Below are 24,373 nucleotides of genomic sequence, written 5' to 3'. Positions count from 1 at the left end.
AATTTGACCCATGGTCTGAGACAGGATGTTATCACATGTGGTCCCAGATCCGGACGTGAAGAAATCAAACTCACCTGAAAGCATTAGTTAGTCTTCGATTTCTAGACTTTAAAGTAAATTTCAGATAATAAACCTTTCAATTGATTAGAGTGACAGGCTGTTATGCAAGTAGCACAGAATGAACCATGCTAGGCCGCAGCTCCACCTGCATTTTATGAGTTGATCTCAACAATTAATTTACAGTTGGTGCCTCTTTTGGTTTGAAAGTGAGCGCTTTGTTTTATAGCTGAAAATGTGAATGTTGCTTCAATGTTTGAAGACTTAAAAAAAGCGTGCTTAAACCTGAGCTCATGTCCCCTCCCCCGGACCTGTCACTGGACATCTGTTCCTGCAGATAACTGGCCATCTCAGCCCCCAACTTATCATAGGAGTCCTCATCCTCGCCTTCTTCGTTCTCATCTTCGTCACAGCTGCAGAGATACTGAAGAGACCACGTGGACAGTTTTGGTTTCCGAATCACTATGGTAGTTTTAGAAAACTTTCTCCCCTTTTGAGTCAAAAGATCATTTAGTGATTCCAGTTCGAAATCAATATTTATATCGGAACAGCGATATAGCCAATATTTTGCAAGTTTGTATATAAACCGAAGGCCATAAATTCTCGAACCATAGTTCATGCTTGTAAGCAGCGATCGTGCGAGTCATTTTTAGCCAAAAATCACTAGACCCAAGGGCGGATTTAGGGGGAGTCGGACGCCCCCTCTCCCCCCCCCTCAGGGATGCAACCCCCAGCCGACCCAAAGGGTCCCTCCCCCCTTTGGTACTTTTTAAGAAACAGATTTTTGGCGATCGACCCTAAAATTTTTCTAAAGCTCCTTTGGCGCCAATATATACTAATTTTGAGTGGAGAGCGCCTTTTTTCGCCTGTTTTTCAAAAATTTTGCCTGCGTCGCAGAAATTTCGGCCAAAACAGGGTCTATTTAGTGCTTTAGGAGAGCTCGGAAAATCAATTTAGTCGACCTAAAAAAAAGGTCGACAAAATTTTTGAGAATTTTTTGAAAATCCGCCCCCCCCCCCCCCTCGAGAAAATCCTAGATACGCCCCTGACTAGACCGATCAGAAAGAACACAGATACAGCAAGCAATAGTAAGCATTAAAGTTGACTCCATCCCGCGGTCACTAGCAAATTAATTTGTCCCAATTTCCAGCGGTTTGTTCGGCCAATATTACCAATCTAAGCAGTCAAAAAACGTTAGACGAGTAAATGAAATATATTAGGTTCGATTCGGAAACAAAATAAGATCCCTGAATTTGTGGCTGTGGCTCCTCAACGTCACAAGAACAAAATGCCTCGTCATTATCACCTCGTTGACTCAAACCCGATGAAGGTGAAAAGTCACTCGAAGTCCCACTTGGGTCACTAATTGGCGCAACCCCGATATTGATATTCCTCCGATTGCGTACGTTAACGTCCAGATTCAGGTTGCGGTTCCTGTTTATGTTAGCCGTCAAGTTTTGGTTTTGGTAACGGTTCTTTGACGGTTGGTCATTAACCTCTAGTGTATTTCCAATTACTTCGTTGAATGGTTGGACGTTGGTGCGGTTCTGGACACCGACTATTTTGACATTATCTTTGAAAGGGTTCTCAACTTTCACGTCGGTTTCTGTCGTGATGACCGTTCGGTAGATTGTGTCACTTTCTTTCCTCGGGCTCTTTGCGCTCCTAACTTGCTCTTTTGGAGGATTGTAAGGCACTGTACTCGCCTGACCTGAAAAATTTCCGGCTCTCCAGAGTTTTCCTAGACAGTAATCAAAATCCTTCCAAAAATATTTGCACAGTGGAAAAATTCAGCTTTCAAGAACTTGTGGTACAAAACGAAAGGCATTTTTTCTTGATGGATAGACCGAGTCGAAAAGTTTCAGCCAATTAGAATCATTTAAAACCGTAACAAGAAGCTTTATTCAAATTTTTATGCCGAAAACTGAAGCATAATTAAACAGATTGCAATTAAAACACTCTAGGTGCGGTATGCAAGCTTGGTATGCGTCGACTCTCAGCGCTGATCTCGTTTCCCGAGTCGAGATTTTTCACCTAATTTGAAGCAAGATTTGAGCGATTTGAGCGTTTTTTTTTAGACAATTGCGCTCTAAATCTTGCTTCATAATGAGCGTTTTGAGCGGTTACTGAGCGGTTTATCTAAAAAAAATGCTCAAAAACTTTTCAAATCTTGCGCGGTTTTGAGCGCTATTGTCTAAAAAACCGCTCAAACCGCTCAACTCTTGCTTCAAAAAAGATCGAGCACATAATTTGTGGTCTAGACATTCAAAAAATATCTTACTTGAGTCGAGCACAGTCGAACACATTTTTTGTATGAGCAAAAAATACGCCCATAAATGCCCATAAAGGTTTCAACTCATGTTGCGACCCGGATTCCCCAATGGTATGCTTGCAAAGTGTAAGGCTTTGATTTTGTATTTGGCTGAAATTGATCATAGAGATTGCTCTGAATTTATTACCTTTCAGGTTTTTTTTATTTGTTTCAAATTTTTCAACCTTTGTCTGATTGTATGATATTAACTTTCCATCATTCGACTTTTCGAAAATGAAAAATTGAGAGCAATTATTCGTTCGTAACCAGGCATTGGCCGTGAATATTTTCGTCCCAGTTATTTGCACCTCAGACACTTCCGCCCCAAAAACCCAGTCGTTTCCGCCCTAATCATTTTCGCCCCAAAAGCAGTATAATACAACGTTTTGCTCATTTTTTAAAAAGATTATACGTAGAATAGCCTAGAAAGGCTAAGATAAGGCTAGAAAAAATGGTCTTTTTCCACAGCGCTACTTGAAATATGAGATTTGAAATGGCGGGGGAAATGGAAGCTCTTTTCTAGTTTCCCACCCCTCGTAGAATTTCAAAATAAAGCTGTTCAAAAATTGTTCACATGGAATTTTGCATGTAAGAAATTTGTTTACCTGATCACGCTGACACGTTTTAATGTAACATGAAAAGTCCTTTTAAATAAGTTTTCATATATTAAATATCCGAAAAAATCAAAAGAGGGAACTGGAAAAGAGTGGAAATGGAGAAGAAGCAAAAGTGTTTCCCATTATAGTCTCACAGCTCTCCCCCTCTCCACAAATGTCCCACCCACTCGAATCAGTTTACAATAAAGCTTCATTCATAGGCCCACTCCCTCAATTTTTTATTGCATTGTAATACTTTAATTATGTTTCAAGTTGGAAAACCTATTTGGGTAGATTGTATCAGAGTTTTTTTACCTTTATAATACACGCCGACTTCCACTTGTTCCTCCAGATCAATTCCAGCATCGCTGCTGACCATATCCAGGGGTGTGATACCCTGGTCTTCATAACCCTCATAGTTCCCTATCCCAAAGTAAAGGGGGGTTACTCCTTGGCTGCCTGATTGTCCCTGCCTCCCCCTACTCCCTGCTGTGTTTGAACTTTGCTGACCTGTGCTTCTGCGGCGACCTCTTCCAGGGCCATTCTGGATAATGTTCGGGTTATTGTTGTTGTTTCTATTCATAATTTGGTTAGGTCACAAAAAAGGGATCAAAACTTTGAAGCACGTGTAAAATATAATCGGACATGTTAGAATAAACCAGTTTGCTAATTGCATTTAGATATATTTCATGATCTTATATCAAATGTAATCACACTACTGGAAAATTGAAAAGTTGATCGCGCATAATCACCAAAGGACGTTATGAGGCCAAACTGTGCGCTCATAACCATTTGACGTGTGTGTGTGTGTCTGGACTCCGTAAACAAGTTTTTAAACACGGCGAAGGAATTCAAAACAAATAAATTTGTTTCTGCATTGAAAATCAGCCAAAACTGTCTTCTGAATTCTCTCAAACAACAGTTGTTCTTAAATCAATTGTTGATTGTGACTTTTTTCAAGGGCTCTTTTTCATTTTCCCTACTCGTTAGACTATAAGATTCATGTTTGTGTGAGGTGGGGGGAGAAAAGGAAAAAGAGCCTTTTCATGAAATAAAAAGGTAATAATCATAATCATAACAATTTCGCTTAGGAATCGAGCACACTACAGAAAATGTTTCTTAAAATTTTTTTAACTTTGAGAGCGCCGGTTCAATTGGTCACTATACGACTACAAGCCTGTTTGCCAATGCTATTTATCAGCAATTTGGAAGGCCAGAATCAAAAACTTTGGTTTTCATCCGCTGAAACTCTAAAGGTTCACTTGTACCGTTTTTGTTGATGTGGGTCGAAGTTTTAAAAATCAACAACAATTTTTTTACAATTTTTATTATAAAACAAACTATTTACCACGTCAAATAGAATTTCAACAAAAAATGTACCAAAAAAATTGCACAGAAAAATTTATTGTGCAGAAATAGGCCTCTAAATTTATGAACAAAACTTTCTTATTTTGGCGCCGGATTTTGTTTTATCTTAAACAAATTTTTATAGCCTAGTTTGACAATCAAGTTAAAAAGAAGTCTAACTCGCTCATTTTTTGTTGATAACGTTCATTACGGATTGTGGTTTGTATGTTTTAATCGATGTGTCACTAAGAAAATGCATGCTTACCTCTTTTGATGTTATTTATTGGTTTACATCCAATCATCTACACTCATAAGTTATTTTCTTATGAATTTTCAAAATATTTCTTTGACTTCATTTATAAAGTTCATACATTGAAGGAACTTTGTATTTTAGTGATGTCAATCTTATTTCTTCGAATTTGCGTTTCCAGGTGACTAATTTTATTGAAATGATTTGTTGTTTTTGCACTGTATCTAGTTTTGTTTTTTAAAAAAGTTTTCTTCCATTCGAGTGAACAAGCCTGTGAGAGTATGACAGATCGTGAGTTTGGTTGCTTTGATCAAAAGCTCACAGCCCTAAAACCATGGTTTTGTTGTTTTGCAAAATACCAATAGTTTGAAAAATTTCTTTCTCTTCCACTAAACAGCATGCATTCACTAGTGTTTTCTTATTAAATTTTGAATATTTAGTCCGTTTCTAGTGATTCAGTTCAACTGGGTCCATTTTAACAATAAATGGGTATAATTTTATATTCAAACATTACTCAAATTGCACTATTGATCTTCGTTTTTGTTTATTGTAGGCTTCACAATGTTGATAAAAATGGTTTTTCTATTTGTGTCTCATTTGAAAATTTAGCACGTTCGTTACCTGTTTGCGTTTCCTTTTAGAAGAACATTTGCTACATCTGTAGGATTCTGTACAAAAAAAATCCGTAGTTTTTGTTTTACGCATTTTCACTTTCATTTTCTATTGAAATCCATGTCTTTGGTTTTTGCTACTTTCAATTCCAAAACTGGCAGTTTCTAATCCACAGTATTTTGAAGATGACTTGCAAAATTGTAAAACGAAGGAAAACACTTGTTTAGTTGTACATCGAGAAACATTGGGCGCAAGATATCTATTGATATAACGAATTTTTAATAAGAAAAAAAAACAATGTTCATCCTCAATTTTTTTCCTTGACCTGCTAGAGCGGGGCGCTGCTTTTTTTTCAAATACAATGGTTTTGTTGAAAATGCCTTCCGATGAGTAATAGATGCTTCTTCTACTAATTTTTTGGCATCAAAGTTATTAGAAGACCATATCAATTAAGTTCTCCGAGTGTTTTTTTGTGGCTTCCAGCAATGATTTCAGGGTCAAGTCAAACATCCTGAGACTTTCCATTAGGCTTCTAGACAGATCTTTTTCTTCTCATTTTTAATTTTGTAATCCCCGCACACATGATATTTAGATTCGACGATTAACTTAGTCACGTTTCTGTTGGAGTAAACCATTGGTTTGTGTTCAAAAAAAGCTTAAATTAAAATCATTTTTTCTTGCGATTCAGAAATTGATTTCCCATAATAATGAGGTTTGGTTTCATGAAACAGGTCTCGTTCGCCTTTCGTGCAAATTTTGAATGATAATACAAGCTGTGATTTCTATCTGTGAACTTTTGAGCATTATCTAGTAAACTGGATAATTTAAGGTTCGAAATTAATCGGCGGAAATAGAATTCTATATTCTTTTGTGAGCAATCACCTCTGCATGTTTGTTGTTTTTGTAAACTCCTTACTGCTTTGTCATGAGCGTGAATCGCTAAAGATTTAATTAGACATCTAGAAAATGTTATTTTTCTTTTTCTGAAACCTTTTGTCGCATTCAAAAGAAATTTGGTCCTGCGTTGTATCATCACTCTGATAAAAAATTTAAATAACAAAAGATGTACCAGTTCAAATAATTACTAACTCATTTTTCGTTTTCGAAAAAATTGTTCCATGCTTTAAAAAAATTTTTTTGGCATTCTGCGGAAACGCTTCTTCCATCCTTCAAAAAATTGTTGTGGTAATTTTTCAGAAACAGTTGATTAACTTTTTTTTTGAAATTTCGATCGTTCAGATAAATCTCATAGTTCTGGCTAATTTTTGCCTAGTTTACACTAGTATTTTTGACTTTACTTCTATTAAATTTCACCGGAAATTGATTCATTTGAAGTGTACGTAGCATGGTTACAGTGTATTTGGATCCAAAAAATTTGAACAAGGCAAAAGTAAAAACTAAAGCTATAAGTTGAGACAAAAACAGTACCAAAAATAAAACAAGAAAAGAAATTCCCATCATGATTTGATTGTTTTCGTAGGCTTTCTGCTGCCGCCCAACCAACTGATTTACAAGGACATAATTCTTAGCTACTTGAACGACACTCGTTTTTGTTGTCAAAGTTAAAAAAAAAACTAGCAAAGGCAAATTAGATGGCAAATTGAATAGCTTAGGCCACTTCTAAATTTGAACTTTTCATTTATTTTCTAAAACTGTCAACAACAGACCTTCCTGGAATAACAAGGAATATCAATAAAAAAAAGTTCTTATAAATTTAATCGTGAAAAAACTATTCAGTTCAGATTATTTGGGTAACAAAATTTTCTAGAATGATTGATTTTTTTTTATGCGTTTAAGTACTATATCTGAGAAAAAAGTTTTCTATTTTTACTGCGGCTTAGAGTGAAATCTGCTTTCCGCGAAATCTGTTCTATTTTTATTGCTAATGCGTTGTCCATGGGCTGATAGCAGCTATGTTATATTGAAGAAAAAAGATATTTGGCTTTCAATTAACCCATTTCATTGTTCACAGATAAAAATTTTCAAGACTTTGTTGCATCAAATGAGAGAATCGGTCAATATTTACGCTCGCATTGAATTTATTTGTAGCAGTGATCAGATTTAGCTCATCGGCATACTGTTTTAGCAAAAGCTCGTCAGAAGGCCATTGCTCATCGAGCCAAATGGGTTTTCGCTAGTCTCGATTTTCAGTTTTTTAGTAACTTTGCTTTGTTTTAAAAACCTCCCTTTCCAAAAATGCACAATTTTTAAAATGACAGGTTGAAACACATAATAAGTCAACAATTGGTTCACTGAAAAAATGTGAAACACTTTAACTTTATTATCTTTGATAACAAAGTGATTTTTAGCAAAACATACAATGTTTTGAGCAGTTGGCCTTTTATTCTACGGTTGAATTGTCAAATTTGGAAATTGTCAAAAAATAGAGTCTTTTGAATGCATTTTATTTGTTCCCTAAGTCTTTGAATCATTTCATCAAAAAACAGTGTGAGTCTATTGACTCTTTTTTCAAATCTTTATCTTTGCTTACCTTGCCTAACGGTCATTTCCTGAAATCCAATATTTTTACTCATATCTTCTCAAGTAGCTTCCCAAGGGTCTCATATACACTACTTTGCCCTTCCTAAATATTTTCTCAAATCGTTGACATAATAAACAACCGGAAACTTCAAATTAATTGTTTCAAATAACCTGTTTCAGTTTTCACAGATAAATTGTTCAAGATTTAGCTGCATATGAACCGAGAGAAACAGAAAATCTTCAAGCGCAAGCGTTCATTTTTTACATCAGCTCGATTGGTTACAATACTTGACATCTTCTACAGCGCTGAGTCCTAAAACCTAAGAGCTCGATACAAATTATCAATTTGTTTCCATCGTTTTGTTTTGCGTTGACCTTTTCTTTGAAGGCTAGTCATAACCGTCGAAAGACGTTAAGTAGACCTCGAAGCAGCAGTTTGAATTGTATTTTAAATATGCAAACTTTTTCTGGGTTCATTTCAAGTTTTCTTGGTTGCTACCTATAGTTTTACTGTAGTACTGAGTTCGTTAAAGTTATCCGCGTCCGTTTCATTTTGAGTCAAGCTAATTTGGCGAGTGCATTTAATGGCCATGACAAAAGTAAATTTTTGACTGCCAGTTGATTGGCAGATAAGTGCTAATGTAGGCGAAAGGAATCAAAACAATCAAGTTAAATATGGCAGAGGGCAAAACCGAAAAATGATTCTTTGTTTCAAATGGACTCGCATTCAATGAGCATTATAAACAAAATTATATCTTCTAAACAACATTCAACCAAATCATTTGGTTAATTATTGGTCCATCATGATTTATAAACAATGCGATTTTGTTCAGCTGGATCAAGAGTAGCAATAATCGAGTCGATTTTAACATTCGTTTTCGGTTCAAAATCCATAAGCAATTAGTTTTTAGCAGTTTTCATGATCGAACTTTTAGTAGTTTTCCTGAATCAAATTTCACGATCAGTCTTTAAAAAATCGTCCACGAACCATTCAAACGTCTATCTTAAAAAAGGTTTTCAAAAGTCAAAATGAAATACCTACAGGTAGATACCGATAGAGATGAAAAACTCTCTTCCAATGAAGTCAAGCAGATTGAAACTCCGATCGACTTCAAATCCACAACCATAACATTGACAGAAGGTGCTCAATTGTTCCCGCCCAAATCCACCGCAGCTCAGTATTCGTTGTTGCGAAGACAGGTGGCTGTGTTACTTTGTGCCACTTCCATTTTCTTCGACGGCATCAATTTGTCACTTTCCGGTCCATTTTTTCCAGAAGAAGCGGTCAAGAAAGGTCAGTCAGCAAATTATCAGTATATTTAACTGAATACTTTTAGTGCTAGAGCCTCCATCTCGCAACCCATTGGTTGGCGGTTCGTAGGATCCTTCACGATCTGTTTTCGTTACTAGAAGGTGAACAACAAATCCCAAAACGAAATAAGGGTAACCGGTTACTGTGCAAGTAGCACAGAATAATCCGACCATTTCCATTTAAAAGAATTGCAAAAAAGTTTTATTTACTCTTCTTCAAATTAGTGTCGTTTTTAGTGGGTGGAGTGATTCGAGAATTAATCGGTCCCGTAGAAAAATAGTGAATTAGGCATGATCGAAAACAGCTGTCTTCAAAAGAAGAATAAAACATAAATTAAAAACTTGAAAAAAAATGTTAGTACTTTTTTCCGACTTGATGCACAATAAAATTGATTTTTTTTTCGATAACGTTTTTTTTTGCTAAAAAGCGTTAAATAAAACATCAAAAACTACTTTTTGTAAACAGTTTTTTATGCTCAGAGACTAGACAAAGTAAGATTTCTTAATAGCGAGCATTACTCGATCGCATTACTCGCTCAAAGTTAGATTGAAACTCAAAAAATTCAACATTGGGACAACATTTTTTTCGACATTGGGACAATTTTCTGATAACTTTTTGATGTTCTTCCCGTCACGACTGAAAGGTTTCTACTATAGTCTATCACTCGACTTTTTCCGATGACTATTTGTGGTACTTGTGATTGGTAAAAACAAAAAAGGCTAAAACACAAACAAATGAAAAATTTGTCCCCATTTTCAATGGTCGGAACAACAAGGATAGCGGGGACCTGTGCCGGTAGCACAGATTGTTCCGAATATATTCATGAAAAATGTAGAAAAAATGTTTTTTATGATTTTTTTCACATAAGTGTCATAGGTGTGATTGAAGAATTGTACGATCGCAGCGAAAATTAACGAACAAGGCATGATCAAAACCATTTTTATTCAGAAATTAAATAACACACAAAAATTGAAGAAAAAAATTTTTTTTCCCGATGTTTGTCAGAAGCATTTTAACTGTTTTCAAAACAAAAACTTTTTTTTTACAAATAAGTGTTGAATAAAACATCCAAAACTAGTTTTTTGTGTAGTAAAGATAAGTTTTTTATGCTTTAGGTCTAAGAAAAATTCCATAAAACAAGTATTATTCGAAACTTTTTAATGTCCTTCTAGCCAAAATTGAAAGGTGATTAAAATGGTATACTACTCGACCCATTCCAATCATAGTTTTTGGTCCCTAATTTTGCGTTGATTTTGCGCAAAAAGCAGAGATTGTTCCGACCAGATTCATAGAAAAATAAAGAAAAAAAAAGTTTTTTTAAATTTTTTTCAAATAAATGTTATTTTTAGAGGATGGTGTAATTCAAAAACTGTATGATCGAAGTCATGACTAAAACTTTTTTTCTTCAAAAAATGAATAACACAAAAAATTCTGGAAAAAACGAATTTTTTTTTTCAAATTTTTGTCACAACAATTTTAACTGTTTCCAAAACAAGAACATTTTTTTTGCAAACAACTTTTTGCTGAATAGATTATCCATAACTAGTTTTGTTTCTAGTAAAAAATTAAATTTTTATCCTTAAAGTCTAAAAAATTCCATAAAACAGCGATTTTTGAAACATGTTAATGTCATTCCAGTCACAAGTGAAAGATCTTTAGTACAGTATATTACTCGACTTATTCAAATGATCATTTGTGGTACCTGATTTTGCATTGATCGCGTCGAAAACAATTGAATTAAGCATGATTGACAAATTTTTTCTAAAAAAAACAATACAAAAATTGAAAAATAGATTTTAAAAAAATTAAAATTTTCTAACATTTCACAAAATACTTTAATTAGAAAACATTAAAATGATGTATCATATGATGTTATTTTATATGATGTATCACTCATAAAAGATTTCATATGATGTATCACTCGATTCATCCCGATGATTTTTGTGGTACCTAATTTTGCGCGAAAAACAAAAAAAACAGCCAAATACAAAGATTCTCCTATTTGCAATGCTCCGAACAACAAAAACAGCCGATTGTTGTTCAGGTAGCACAGAATGTTCCGACCATCTTCTTCAAAAAAGTGCTTGCACTTTTTTCCTGTTTATGTTTCAAAATAGTGTTTTTTGTGCTTGGTGTGATGAAATGATGTGACGAAAACTTTCGACAGTCACAATAAAATAGGGCTTCGGTTTTTGTTAAAAAATGTCAAGAAAAAAACAATGTTCAAAAAAATTACCATGATAAGTCACTCCACCATCCATTAAGACGATTATTTGTGGTAAACGCTTTCGGTTGAACAACAAAATAAGCCTGCTCGCTCACCTTATTCGCTCAAAATTAGACCAAAAATTACAAACTTCTAACAGGTTTTTCTCTCCACTGAGAATGTTTTTTCTAAAAAATCTTAAGTTCGATCAAATCACGATTGAAAGGCATTCCCCGATAATTATTTTTGGTACCTGAGTTTATGTAGAAAACAAAAATAAAACAAGAAACAACTAAAGCACACCCGAAAACAAAGTTCGTCCCCATTTTCAAAGGTCGGAAAAAAAATGTTAAGATACAATTTTTAAAAGGGTCAAACACGGATCGCAGTTTTGAGCTCTTCAGCTCGTATTTAGTAATTTTGCTCGTTGATGAAAATTATTAAGTGTAACGCAAACATTCAGATAAGCGATGAAAAATGTTTATTTTAGGTTTGACACTCACAGAAATAGGATGGGTAACAGCATCATTTGACATGACAAGCCTCGTTTCTTCCTTTTTTGTCGCCAGCTGCATTTCTCCCAAAAACATAACTTTTTTCTACCTCGTTGGAGTCATTTGGTGTGCAGTCTCAGTCGCCACTTTCGGGTGGTCAGCACGAGCTACAGGAGCCGACTCGTTCTTCCACTTATCGCTCGCGAGCCGACTAGTCAATGGAGTCGGAGCTTCCCTTCTTCAGAACACTGCACTGCCTATTGCAGGTAGATTATTCCCCCAGAACATGGGCATGATGACAGCAATTATTCACACTTCGTTGGGACTTGGTTTGGTAATCGGACCTTCAATGGGTAGTCTACTAATTCCGATTGGAGGCTATGAGTTTCCGTTTTTGATGACGGGGTTAGCGGAAGGCGTAGCTTTCATTGCAGCTATATTCATTATACCTTCCAAATTCGTCGGCGGTCCTTTGAAATCTACATTCAGAACGACCGAATTTGTCAAATTTTTGGTCAAACCTAAAGTGTGGATTTTCATATTTCCTTCTTTGATGTTATTTTCAACAACTGGATTCCGCGACAGTGCTTTCGCTCTGTATTTCCAGGACTATTTGGGTCTGTCTCAAGAAGACACGGGATATGCTTTTATGGCATGTTCGGGAGCTTTTTTCATAGCCGCGCCTCTTTACGGAATCCTTGTAGGCCATGGTTATGGAGTGTACATACTTCTAGTGGCACAAGCCACCGCTTGGATTTCTATGCTACTATTCTACCTGCCAAAATGGATCGACCCCTTCGAAAATACTTATTACGCTTTGGGTATTCTAGCAGCCATAGGCTTCCTTGCTTCAGCTGTGTTTAACCCGCATTATCTTATTGTCGAAAAAATCGCTCTTTCAGAGGGGTACAAAAATGTGCAAGAAATTAAAACGTTAGCAGCTGGCAGCTACAACTTATTATCGTCGTCTAGCAGGGCCATCGGAGCTTTTCTATTTGGTGGCTTAATCAACGAGAAAATCGGTTTTTACAATACATGCCTCTGCTACTGCGGGATTCTGCTTGTCACTGGAACTATCCAGATCGTTTACTTCATTCATTACAAGTTGGTTAAGAGACAGTTTTATGGGTTCGAAGTTGTGGTAAAGGGACCCAATGAGATGTCAATAGAAACAGACGGAGTGAAGGAAGGTCAAGTTAGCAAAACAAATATTAAAAACCAAATTCTCACTAGTATCAGTAGATCATACAATCTCCATCAGATGTAAACAGATGTGACTAAAGTTATTTGAAATGAAACAAATTTTAATTGATCGGATGTCACTATAACAAAACAATGATAGCCAGTTACTGTCCAAGAAGCAAAGCATGTTCCGACCACATTCTCAGAAAAAATACATTTTTTTAAAAATTTTTCTTCAAGTTAGTGTCTTTTTTGTACGTCGCGTGGTGATCCCACTACACGAACGCATAAAAATTTAGTGAAACAGTTTCAAATTATGTTTTGGTTTAAACAGTCTCAATCGTCTTCTAAAATGTTTTCATCAAAAACTCGAAAAAAAATTAAAATATTTCTGAAATTTTTTTCTACTGCCAGAGAAGAGCTAAATGAAACTTTCAAAACAATTTTTCCATTAGTAAAATCAAAATGTTTTTGCCTAAATTGCTATTTTTTAAATATAAGAAACGTTACTCGATTGTTTTACTCGCTCAAAATTAGACGAAAAATCAAAAATTTGGAATCGACTTTTCTCGGCACTTAATTTTTTTTGGAAATTTTTTATGGTCGTTTGAATTACGACTAAAAGGGCTTTAGTATGATACATCACACAACCCTGACCGGTGATTGTTTGTGGTACCTAATTTTTTGCTGGAAAATAAAATAATATATAAAACACACCCAAATACAAATTTTCTTCCCATTTTCAATGGTCGAAACAACAAAGGTAACCGCTTGCTGTGCAAGTAGCACAGAATGTTCCGACAATTTCCATTACAAAATTACAAAAAAAATTACGCTTCAAATAAGTGTTGTTTTTTGTCGGTGGTGTTCTTTGAGAGTTATATGATACTATAGAAAAGTAGTTTAAAAAGCTTGATCGAAAACATTTGTCTTAAAAAAATGAATGAAACAATAAAATTTAAAAAAACTTAAAAAAGAAAATTTTGGTATTTTTCTTGTAATTTGGTACACGATTTATTTAATTTTTAAAAAAAGGTTTGTTTTCCAAAAAGAGTTAAGTGAAATAGTAGTATATGTTGGAGCAGTTCAGTCTGTGGGGCGGAGACATCCATGTATTAAGATAGAATGTAGAATATCCTGTCTCCACTCTTTGTATTAACATCGCGAAAAGATTCACCAATGTATTAAGATAAGTTATAGGATTCAGAGAGCCCGATCTTGCCGACACAGCAATGTTTATGATTCTGAACGGGAATGTTTAAAATCCCATGTATCAAGATGTGATAGTTTTCTCAATGGTAAACTTCAGATGGTAAATTTTAGAAGAAAAAAAATCAAATTTCACAATCAAATTGTCATATTTGCTAATGTAAGCAAGGTAGCGGATGTAGAAAAAAAACTTTTTCATTCAATTTTGTCAAACTGGTAACAACATCTTACCATCTAAAACCCTGAATCCTATATCCTATCTTAATACATTGGAAAATCTATTCCATGTGTTAATACATAGGGTGGAGAACGGATAGTCTATAGCCTATCTTAATAGATAAAGATCTCCACCCCACCCCCAGACTGAACTGCTCCAACATATACTAATCAAAGCATCCAAAACTAGTTTTATTTATGGACAAAACAAGTTATTTTATCCTAAGAACTTGGAAAAACTAAACTTTTATATAGCGAGCGTTACCCGCTTGAAATTAGACTGTCTCGAAATTTTTGAATCAATTTTTTTGGTATTGGGGACCTTTTTAAAAATTTTTTACTGTCGTTTCAGCCACGAGTGGAAGGGCCTTATTACAGTATTTCAATCAACCCATTCGGATGATTGTTTGTAGAACCTGATTTTGCGTGGAAAACAAAAAAACTAAAACACGCCCACAATATAAAGTTTTTCCCCAATTTCAACGGTCGGAACAAAAACTATTCTTGCAAACGTGGCATTGCGGTGCAACTGTTAGTGTTGCTTGCATCATCAAAGATATTGCTGACAGGTCAAAAGATTCTCGTAAACTACAATTTGCGAGGTGATCTATTGTCGGTAAAACATAGCTAAATTAGGCTTAATAAAATTACCTTTGGGTAAAGCCTTGGACTGCTTCTCTAAAACTATGACATGAAACAAAACTTTAAAGTCAGCTCTTTTTCCGGAAGCAGGTAATGATAGCTCAAAAAATACGTTGCGGTTGTCAGGGGCTACAATATGTTCAGTTGTCAATCATCTTAGTTGTTATTCTTCATTTACTTATCTCTGAGAGTTCTCATACTATAATTAAGTGTGAGTTTGGTACCTGCCTGTCAATCACCCTAGAACTGTCTAGCTGTTATGTGTTGACCTCTAGTTCACTCTCTTATTTATGCGAACTAGAATACAGTCAATCTAGTATTTAACAGCCATCGTTTTATCAATCCTTTTTATGGCGCAGCCAGTGGATGGAGGGGGAAAAACCCCTTGGAAGTGTGGCATTCTGGCCTCCGAATCAGGCGGAACCACAACTCTTATGGGAACACTGGAAACAAAGATTTCATTGGGCAATGGTGGCGAAACATGGACTCGTCTCGTCGGAATTTTACTTCGCATCGACATTAACTGAAGCACAGATTAATGACCTGGGTGACATTGGTGGCAAACCAAGGGGAGAAGGTGAACGTACACTGATATCGAATCTGTACCTATGCCTGGGACACGAGGAACAGAGAGCCTTGCATAATCAGCATCCACTTTTAGATATGGAAACAATACGATACCCACGTTTTTTGGATACCTGTGTAGCTCTTTTTCAGAAAGAGCGAAACGAAACGTACGAAATGTACCTGATGTTGTCGAGGAAACAAAAGGAGGGTGAAGGCTTAGAATCTTTCTATGCAGAACTTAGCGGAATGGCGGCAAGATGCAATTTGGGCACCCAGGAGCGGAAAATGGTGAGAGACATATTTATATTCAACATGAGGAACAGGGACGCGCAGAACGAGCTGTGTCGGGAAACTAAGACCCCGGAGGAAGCATTGAGAATCGCGATGTCGTATGAAAGAGGAGACAAGTAGGCAAAGACTTACAAGGGCGTCGCATCCGGTTCCACGGGAACGGCTTATCCATCGCCAGGGGGTTCCCTGCAGATCAAAACGGAACCAATCAGCAATATTCGTGGATCCAGGGGACGAGGAATGCCAAGGGGACGGGGCCAATACCCAAAATGTGGAGGAGGTCGAACACAAGAACGAATGCAAGATCGAACGAATGCAACGATGCCCAGCAAGAGCCGTCACATGCAATTTTTGCAAAAAGGTCAGGCATTTTGAGAGGACTTGCCGGGGAAAACGACAGTCGAGGTGGGACAACCGGTTGGACTAATCCAAGGGGATGAGCTATTCGAGGAAGAAGATACCCCCTCGGATGACGTGGGGCCCCAAGTTGCGGTAAATTCAGTAGGTTTCGTTAAACGAGAACACCACAGCTGGTCATCAGAAAGTTCAGACGACTACATGGTTATGGCAATAAGACGGAAGAAAGAAACATTATTGAAAGTTGCCGGACCTAAACTCAAAATATACATTAATGGTCACCCGATGAACATTTGGATTGACAGTGGATCGCCGATATCCATTTTAACACTAGACGATTTGAGGAGAACAGTGTGAAGAGCGGGAATTAATTTAAAACAAGATTCCGGGATTACAGCAACAATCGGATCAAGATGTTGGGCAGAATGGAACTCGAGTTAGCATCAAACGGCTGGAAGACGAAAGCAGAAGTCCGAGTCATTGGGGGATCAGACCATCCATCGTGGGACTTGATTTGATGGGAAAACTCGGACTCCAGTTGATGCAAGCAGATCCAAGGGGGGAAGTAATGAACATCCAGGGGACGGAAGACAATTCATGCGATGAGTGGCACGACGAATCGGAGGATGAGCAGATGAACCAATGTCAATTATACTTCAGTAAGCTATTTCCAAAACTTTTTACTAGAGTTGGAAAAATTAGGAACTACAAGGTTCAAGCAGAATTTTTCAAAAATCTTGTACCAGTGCAGCAGAAGGAACGCAGAGTGCCGGTAACGCTCCAAGAAAAGGTGGACAAGGAAATTGATAAGCTATTAACACAGCGACATATAGAAAAATTGAAATAGTGTTCGGATCGATATTTTGTTTCTCTGATCGTCATCACCGTAAAAAAAAGACGGGTCCGTGAAGTTAGCATTGGAATCTCGAGAGCTTAATAAACAAGTTCATAAAAGCAAATACCAAATGCCAAATATAAAAGAACTTGTAGATACAATAGGACAACTTATTTCCGAGAAAAAACAAGGGGAGGTGTTTTTTACTACGATGGATCTAACGTACGCGTATGGGCAACTACCACTTAGTGTAGAAACAAGCGTGCACTGTAACTTTTCTTTGGTGGGCGGACGGTCGACAGGAACATACCGATTCCGGACAGGGTTTTACGGGCTAACGTCCATGCCGGCAGAGTGTCAACGAGTAATTGGATTCAATTTTGAACGAATTCCCACAAGCGAACGCGTTTATTGATAATATTTTGGTTACAACCAAGGGAACGGAAGTAGAACATATCTCCTTGGTTGAAAAGATCCTCAGGAAACTAAATCGTGAAAACATATCGCTGAAATTACCAAAATGCGAGTTTGCGAAACGAGAATGCGAGTGGCTCGGTCATCGTATAACCGAAACAGGGGTTACGCCGCTTAAACGCAAAACATCGCCGATAGACGCATTAAAGGCTCCTAAAACAGTCACTCAACTGAAATCATTTATGGGCTCAATCCACAGCTTGCATAAATATTTACCAGCGATAGCGGAGATGTCAGCTCCGATAAGGCCACTTCTCAGCAAGAGAAATGAATATAACTGGACCGCGGAATGTGAAAATGCTTTCCAAAACATTAAATTGGGGGTCGCAAACATAGTTAAATTAAAACATTTTGATATTCATAAAGACATTAGAGTTGTCTGCGATGCAAGTCATAATGGCCTTGGAGCGGTTTTAGAGCAATTGGGTACAGAAGGGTGGCACCCTATCTCTTTTGCATCACGATTCTTAAACGCAGCCGAGAAAAAATATTCCACTAACGAGCTTGTATTGCTGGCTGTGGTATGGGGGGCCAAATATTTAAAAAACTACATTTTAGGAAGATCTTTTACAGTTATCACGGACCATAAGGCCCTGATTTCATTACTTAACGGGAATAACAAGAAAAACAAAACTCTCTTTTCAAGACTGACACGTTGGCTAGACAGACTGATTCCTTTTGACTTTGTAATAGAACACAAACCGGGCGCCGAGATCGGATGAGCGGATTACTTGTCAAATCATCCTAGCGAACCTCCTAAACCGATAAGTCAATATGATAATTTGTTCACCGTGGCAAAAATCGCTGCAATTAGAAAAACCCTTGGTTCCACAAATGATTTAAAATCCCTTGGTGAACGAAATCATCAGGACATTAAAGGAACCGGTTCTAAACAGTCTAGACAGCTTTCATTCAATCAGAAGCGAGAACGGAAATCATGCCTACAAACAGCGACGGTTGAGGGCGGAAAATCATGCGTGAAGACACCGACCAATAGGAAACGATCAATTTGCATAACGCGTAAATCAAAGAAATCCAAGGGACATTCAGTGTGCTCTATATATTGTTCCCTTGGATGACGGTTAAATTGGCCTATATCAAATAATTCAAACAAAATGGATAGCGATTCGAATTGTTCTTTCCCAGTAGATTAGATGAAAACCTATTGAGTAGCGATGAAATAACTGTCATTAACCCTGAAATTGTTGCCATTTTTAAAAATACACGGGATTCAAAAATTAATACAGTACTTTCTATACCCTCGAAATTCCCAGGCGAGCTTTTTCCTACCGTTAATCCAAATCAGCAATTTATCTCTATCATTCCCCGTGATTGCAAGGTCATCAAGAAATCCCAAGCGTTACCAGAACTATTTAATTTAGAATTTTTTGCCTCAAAAATACCGGAGGATGTGAACTTAGTACGAGTTAAAGGAGCATTGGAGAAGAAGATTAACTTGAAGGAAGAACTCCTGAAGATTGGGAAGTACTGGGCCCAATACGCAAACGATTTGTCATTACGGGACGATTGTGTGTGGTTAGATGGACGGCTGGTCATTGCTTTGCCATTACAAGTCCATTACAAGTCCCAATTGAGTCGCGGATACATTATTACCATCACGGTAAAAGAAACATGTATGAAGCAGCGCGTGACGTCTGGTATCCCTACATGTACCGCAGTTTGGCAGCAAAGGCCACGTACTGTCAGCAATGCACGGAAGCGGGTAAGAACCTAAAATTGTTATTACCCAAGCGAGACATGGGGAAGGTCCCTGAACCAAGGGAACCCAATGAATGTATACAGTTGGATTTCTGGGGGCCAATAAACTACCTAAATGTGAGTAAGAAATATGTCTTTGTTGCTACGGACCGTTTCTCAAGGTGGCCATCAGCAATGGTTACTACCACTAACACGTCAGATAAAGTCTTAAAATTTCTCGATAAATACATAACTCAACATGGAGTACCTCGGAAAATCCACGTTGATCAGGGATCATGTGTTACATGTAATAAATTTAAAATCTTCTGTAACAGCAAGGGCATCGAGCTAATGTACTCCCCAGTGAACGATCATCGAGGCACGGGGTCCGTTGAACGGACAATAGGGAGTTTGATGAATTTTGTCTTAACATATGCGACTGAAAAAGAGCATAAGTCTCTAGAATCTATGGTCGATAAAGCGCTAGTCGCCCTACGATTTTCCAAAAATGCAACTACTAAATTAACACCTTTTGAAGCTCACCACGGCCGGGAGGCCAACACCGTTTTACGCAATATTATGAAAAAACCAAGTTTGAAAAATTTGAATTGGAAGAACGTCTTAAAACAAAAATGTTTGTGTTTAGACGAAAATGATCCTGAGATGATTAAAATTGGATTCCCTCAGCACTCGAATTGGGAGGACAGGTCCGATTTGACATACGCTCCAGTTTTAAGAAGGGCCCCTATCATGCTTGATAGCGACCAGCAAATGGACACGTGTCCAGGGGAGGTATCGGGAGTTGCCCCGCAAATCCAAGGGAGTGGAGACACTGGCCCTAACATCCAAGGGACTGGAGGCGCACGCGACCTGTATCAGCGTACCACCAGCAAGACCCTAAACCGGTATAAACTCTTAAAATCTAATGTAATCTCTGAATCCGAACATACTATCAAGCTAAAAAACGGATCTGTTCTTAGGAAAAGTGCAGTGGCAGAAAAGCTTAGGAAAAGTGCACTGGCAGAAAAGCCCAACCTTCCCCAGAAACGGAAGCCGGCTACGCTCAAGGAGATGTTATCGAGCGCAAAGAAAGGGGCAGTCGAGAGCCCGAAATCAAAAAAGGCCAAAGGCTATGCAAAAAGTATCGGTAGCCACCTTCCAGTCTGACAGTTCGGATAGTGAAGATTACCAGCCACTAAATATTATCCCTGCACGATTACCGATAGAAGTATTAGCGAGACACGAAGCGATTGCAGCGGGACAAGGCCCAAGCGGCAGTACAGCAGTAGCAGAACATGGAACGGGAGCAAAAGCAAAATCTAGAGTGACGAAAGCGAAGCGAGGAAAAGGGGGTCAAGAGAAACAAGGAAAGGGGAGCCAAGACCGACCGGCGTTCGTTGCGAGAGAGTGCCTTATGAATAGTAGCCAAGAAGAAGACGTCAAATCTGGAAGTCAAAGTGAAAGCTCGGGAACCAGAAGGAGTACCAGAAGAAGAAATCCAGTAGATAAAATGGGAGGAGTCATGATCGAAAATATCCAGGGGGCGGAACAAAAAGGAAAACATCCAGGGGGAGAAGGAAAGTGAACCTTATTTAAAACTCATTTAAAAACTCGTTACCCAGGGAGAGGGATGGCCATAAGCCGAAAACTCAAGTTTGTTGTATCGAGGTAGTTGAGGCGGCAGGTTGAAGGTTATTAATTATTTTATTAAATTTAAATTACTATGTGTTTAAATTTTAAATCCATACGGAAATGTCAGGGGCTACAATATGTTCAGTTGTCAATCATCTTAGTTGCAATTCTTTATTTACTTATCTCTGAGAGTTCTCATACTATAATTAAGTGTGAGTTTGGTACCTGCCTGTCAACCAGCCTAGAACTGTCTAGCTGTTATGTGTTGACCTCTAGTTCACTCTCTTTTTTATGCGACCTAGAAAACAGTCAATTCAGTATTTAACAGCCATCGTTTTATCAATCCTTGTTACGGTAGAGAATGGTATAGTTTTGTAGCATTGATTCAGCCCTGGTTGAAGTCTCACCGTTGGTTACTGTTTTTTCTAAGGTATCCCTGTAACTGCTATTACCCAGGGCTGCTTCATATATTATTTTTTATTAAATCTAGAAAATTAGATCTATAACCTGAGAAATTTTACCAAATTTGACTAGGCTGAGTTAAACTATCCGGACTAGGAAAAGGTTTTAAACTAAAACTATATTAATATTAACATCTAATTTACACTTTTTTTCAGCACTAACTTGAAAATTTTTAACTAAATAACCAACACAGATAAAATTTGAACAAAATCAACAAACTTGGCGTTTGCTTTGAAAATCATTAACCTTAGAACTGCCTTTATTCTATTAGGAATACTCCAATATAGCCGATGAATGTAGTCGTCCAGAATTGCCAAAAACATCGCAAAAGTTTGACGATTAAGTTCGTTAACTGTTGCAGGGTGTTTTTCAAGAATGTTTTGTTTCATGTAATTCCATTAATTTTCAATTATTTTTAAAACTGAGATTGTGGAGGTCAATTTTCAAAAAATTGAAAATTTTTTTCTCGGAAAAAATTTGTCGACAATTTGGAGCTAAAAAACTGGCGTTGTTTTGCTGGAAAATTTCGTTCCGATAAAATTTTTTCCATCATGTGGGTGTCAGATACTTCACAATATTTGGCAGAATTAAGGTTTCTGTCGATGAATACAATATCTCCGGAAAATTTTATGCAGCCCCAAAACATCATCTTTTGCTTCCGAATTTTGCCATCGGTGTGATATTATTGGAATGATGACGCAAATTTGGGGTCATCTCACGTAAACCTTGGCGTCGAAGTGTCATTCAACGATGATTTTGTCTGAAAATTGTGGTTTTGCTCAAAAATTTGGGCACCATTTCTGACGTTTTTTTCTGTTCATGTCCCAAATTTAGGATTTTTGGCATTGACTCACGCTTTCAATTTTTATCGACCAAAGTTATTCCATTTTTGCTGGCTGATAAACATAAAGCTGGATCAATTTTTCTAAGCTCTTGAGGCGTCGCAAAAGGAATTTTTTTGCAATCATTTAAATAATTTTTGTCTGTTTTGATAGTTTTTTTTTGGCCGATCAAGTTTTTTGGTTCTATCATTGTGTCCATTTTCCAACTTGCGGCATTTCTCCAAAAACCCCAAGCTTTAAAATCAGGAATCTTAGATTTTTTTGATATTTCAAATGAAAACATAGCTTTTAAATGAAAATTCTAGCACTTGGAATTTTTTGCGCAGCAAAAGTAAACCCTTAAAAAATGTAGCAAAGCTTAAACCCATAAAAAATGTAGCAAATGTGGCAGGAGTCTTTTCAAAAACCGTCAAATTTGAAAATGAGAATTTTTAAAATCTTAATAACACCTTGTTCAACTTTATTTTCATGCCTTTAGTCCGCATAATTTGAATCAGCACCGCAGTAGGTTTCAAATGACAGTGTCAATTATTAAAAACTATTATTTGAAAATTTAAAGCGTCGTGGCACAGAGGTAGAATATGTGTCTGCTCTGCTGATGATTGAGAGATTGACCCCGGTAGGTCCCTGTTTGTGCTCATTATAGCTAATTTTCAATGTGAATTCAACCCGGGATCTTTATTGCTTTTCGTGGGGACTTTTGGTTACTGGGTTACTTTATGCTCCATTACTGACTGATTGTTATAGATTCTTCACACCTGCTTCCAAGTGTATGTGGTACCTTCGCGTTTTACAACCCAACCAAAAAAATAGAATTAAAGCATCAACTATTGATTTTACAAGTAGTACAAATAGCACATATGTGTTTCTTTTTAGACACGTACCAGTATACCAAACTTTAAACCAAACAAAGTTTCAAATTCAATTTATTGATTTCAGTTGGTTAAAAACGCAGGTGACAGCAACCTTAAAACAGCCTTAAACACTTTCTTCGGAACATATCTTGTAGGATCTGTAATTCAATTTACGAGATTAGCGAATTTACTAAATGGCTATAAGGCTAGTCAACTTTTTTTGTAATTGGTGATTTTGGACATGAAGATTGACATTTGCATACGTTGAACACAAAGTATTGTAAGAAAACAAAAAAAACGTTGAAAAAAGACCAGTTTTTAGCTAGCAAAAATATCAACGCCAAAAGTTTTTGGGTTCCTTATTTGAAATTCCAAAAGGCACCGTGAAGCAATATTATCCATCTGCTTGAAGTACAATATGACAGATGTCTAATTGATGTTTCATTAATGTCCAGTCTATCAAATTTTTGTAATAGTTTATGAAAGTAGACTGCATATAGTTGAAAAAAAAAATAATGCACGTAGGAAGGCCGGTACATCCCTTATATGTGTCAAAACAATACAACAATGATGACACATTTCTGGATTGTAATGCAATGTAAATCCGGGTTGCCTCAAAAGAAAAAAAAACTAATTTTACTTTTATTTAATTGGTGTTTGAAAGTTGGAAAATATAAAAATATGACAAACGAATGAATATGGTGTTTTATTTGAATTAGCGATTATTGTTTGTTTGATTATGAAATTACGTAGTTCAAGTTATGTATTCGAAAACAATCGAAAAATTATAGATTATTATTTTAATTTCAATAACAATAACTATTCGGAACTTTTATTGCTACTTTTTGAGTCTACTTCCATTTTTTCACAAATATATTTTGCACTACGTAATTTCATAATATAACAATAAACGTAATTGCAAAAAGAACCTAGCATATTCAATCGATTGTAATAATTTTATCTCCCAACTCTCAAACACTAAATAAAATAGTGTGAAAGATATGTTCTCTTCCTGTTGAGGCAACCGGGATTGACTTTTCATAGCACTCCAGAAACGTGTCATTTTTATTTTGACACAGCGTTTTGACACATATAAAGGATGTACCACAAAAAACGAATTTTGATGGAGGGGGCGCCGCAATATACTTATTTTGAGGGGGGAGCGCGCGCCAAAAAACGCGGTCAAAATTTGGTCAAAATTTTCCGAAAAGTGCATAAAAACGCCTTTTTCAACATGTTTTTTCAAACTATTGCCTGTGGCGCAGAAATTGCAGCCAAAACAAGCTCTTTTTAGTAATTTCGGAGAGCTCAAAAAATCAATCTGGTCGACCTAAAACTTTGAAAATCAGACCCCCCACCTCGAGAGAAATCCTAGATCCGCCCCTGGTTTCATCAATGTTTTTGTAATACTTTGAAAGTCGAATAAAAACAAAAACGTTGATAGAA

The 24,373-nt window shown here is 36.8% G+C and overlaps 2 protein-coding genes across 2 annotated transcripts in view; one reads left to right on the top strand and one right to left on the bottom strand.

Annotated features, from left to right (window-relative positions):
* LOC134843757 (exportin-T-like) overlaps positions 1–24,373 on the bottom strand; it is a 551,312-nt gene that overhangs the window by 458,356 nt on the left and 68,583 nt on the right. The window lies entirely within an intron of this gene.
* On the top strand, positions 8,679–12,933 carry LOC134844486 (MFS-type transporter SLC18B1-like). The gene is made up of 2 exons (XM_063861190.1): positions 8,679–8,948; positions 11,663–12,933. The coding sequence occupies exons 1-2, from the start codon at positions 8,684–8,686 to the stop codon at positions 12,931–12,933; spliced, it is 1,536 nt and encodes a 511-aa protein (XP_063717260.1). The 5' UTR covers positions 8,679–8,683.

This window comes from Symsagittifera roscoffensis, chromosome 4, assembly GCF_963678635.1.
Source record: "Symsagittifera roscoffensis chromosome 4, txSymRosc1.1, whole genome shotgun sequence".
NCBI lineage: Eukaryota > Metazoa > Xenacoelomorpha > Acoela > Convolutidae > Symsagittifera > Symsagittifera roscoffensis.
Note: the sequence above shows the minus strand (reverse complement) of the source record. Positions and strands in the feature narration are given on the sequence as shown.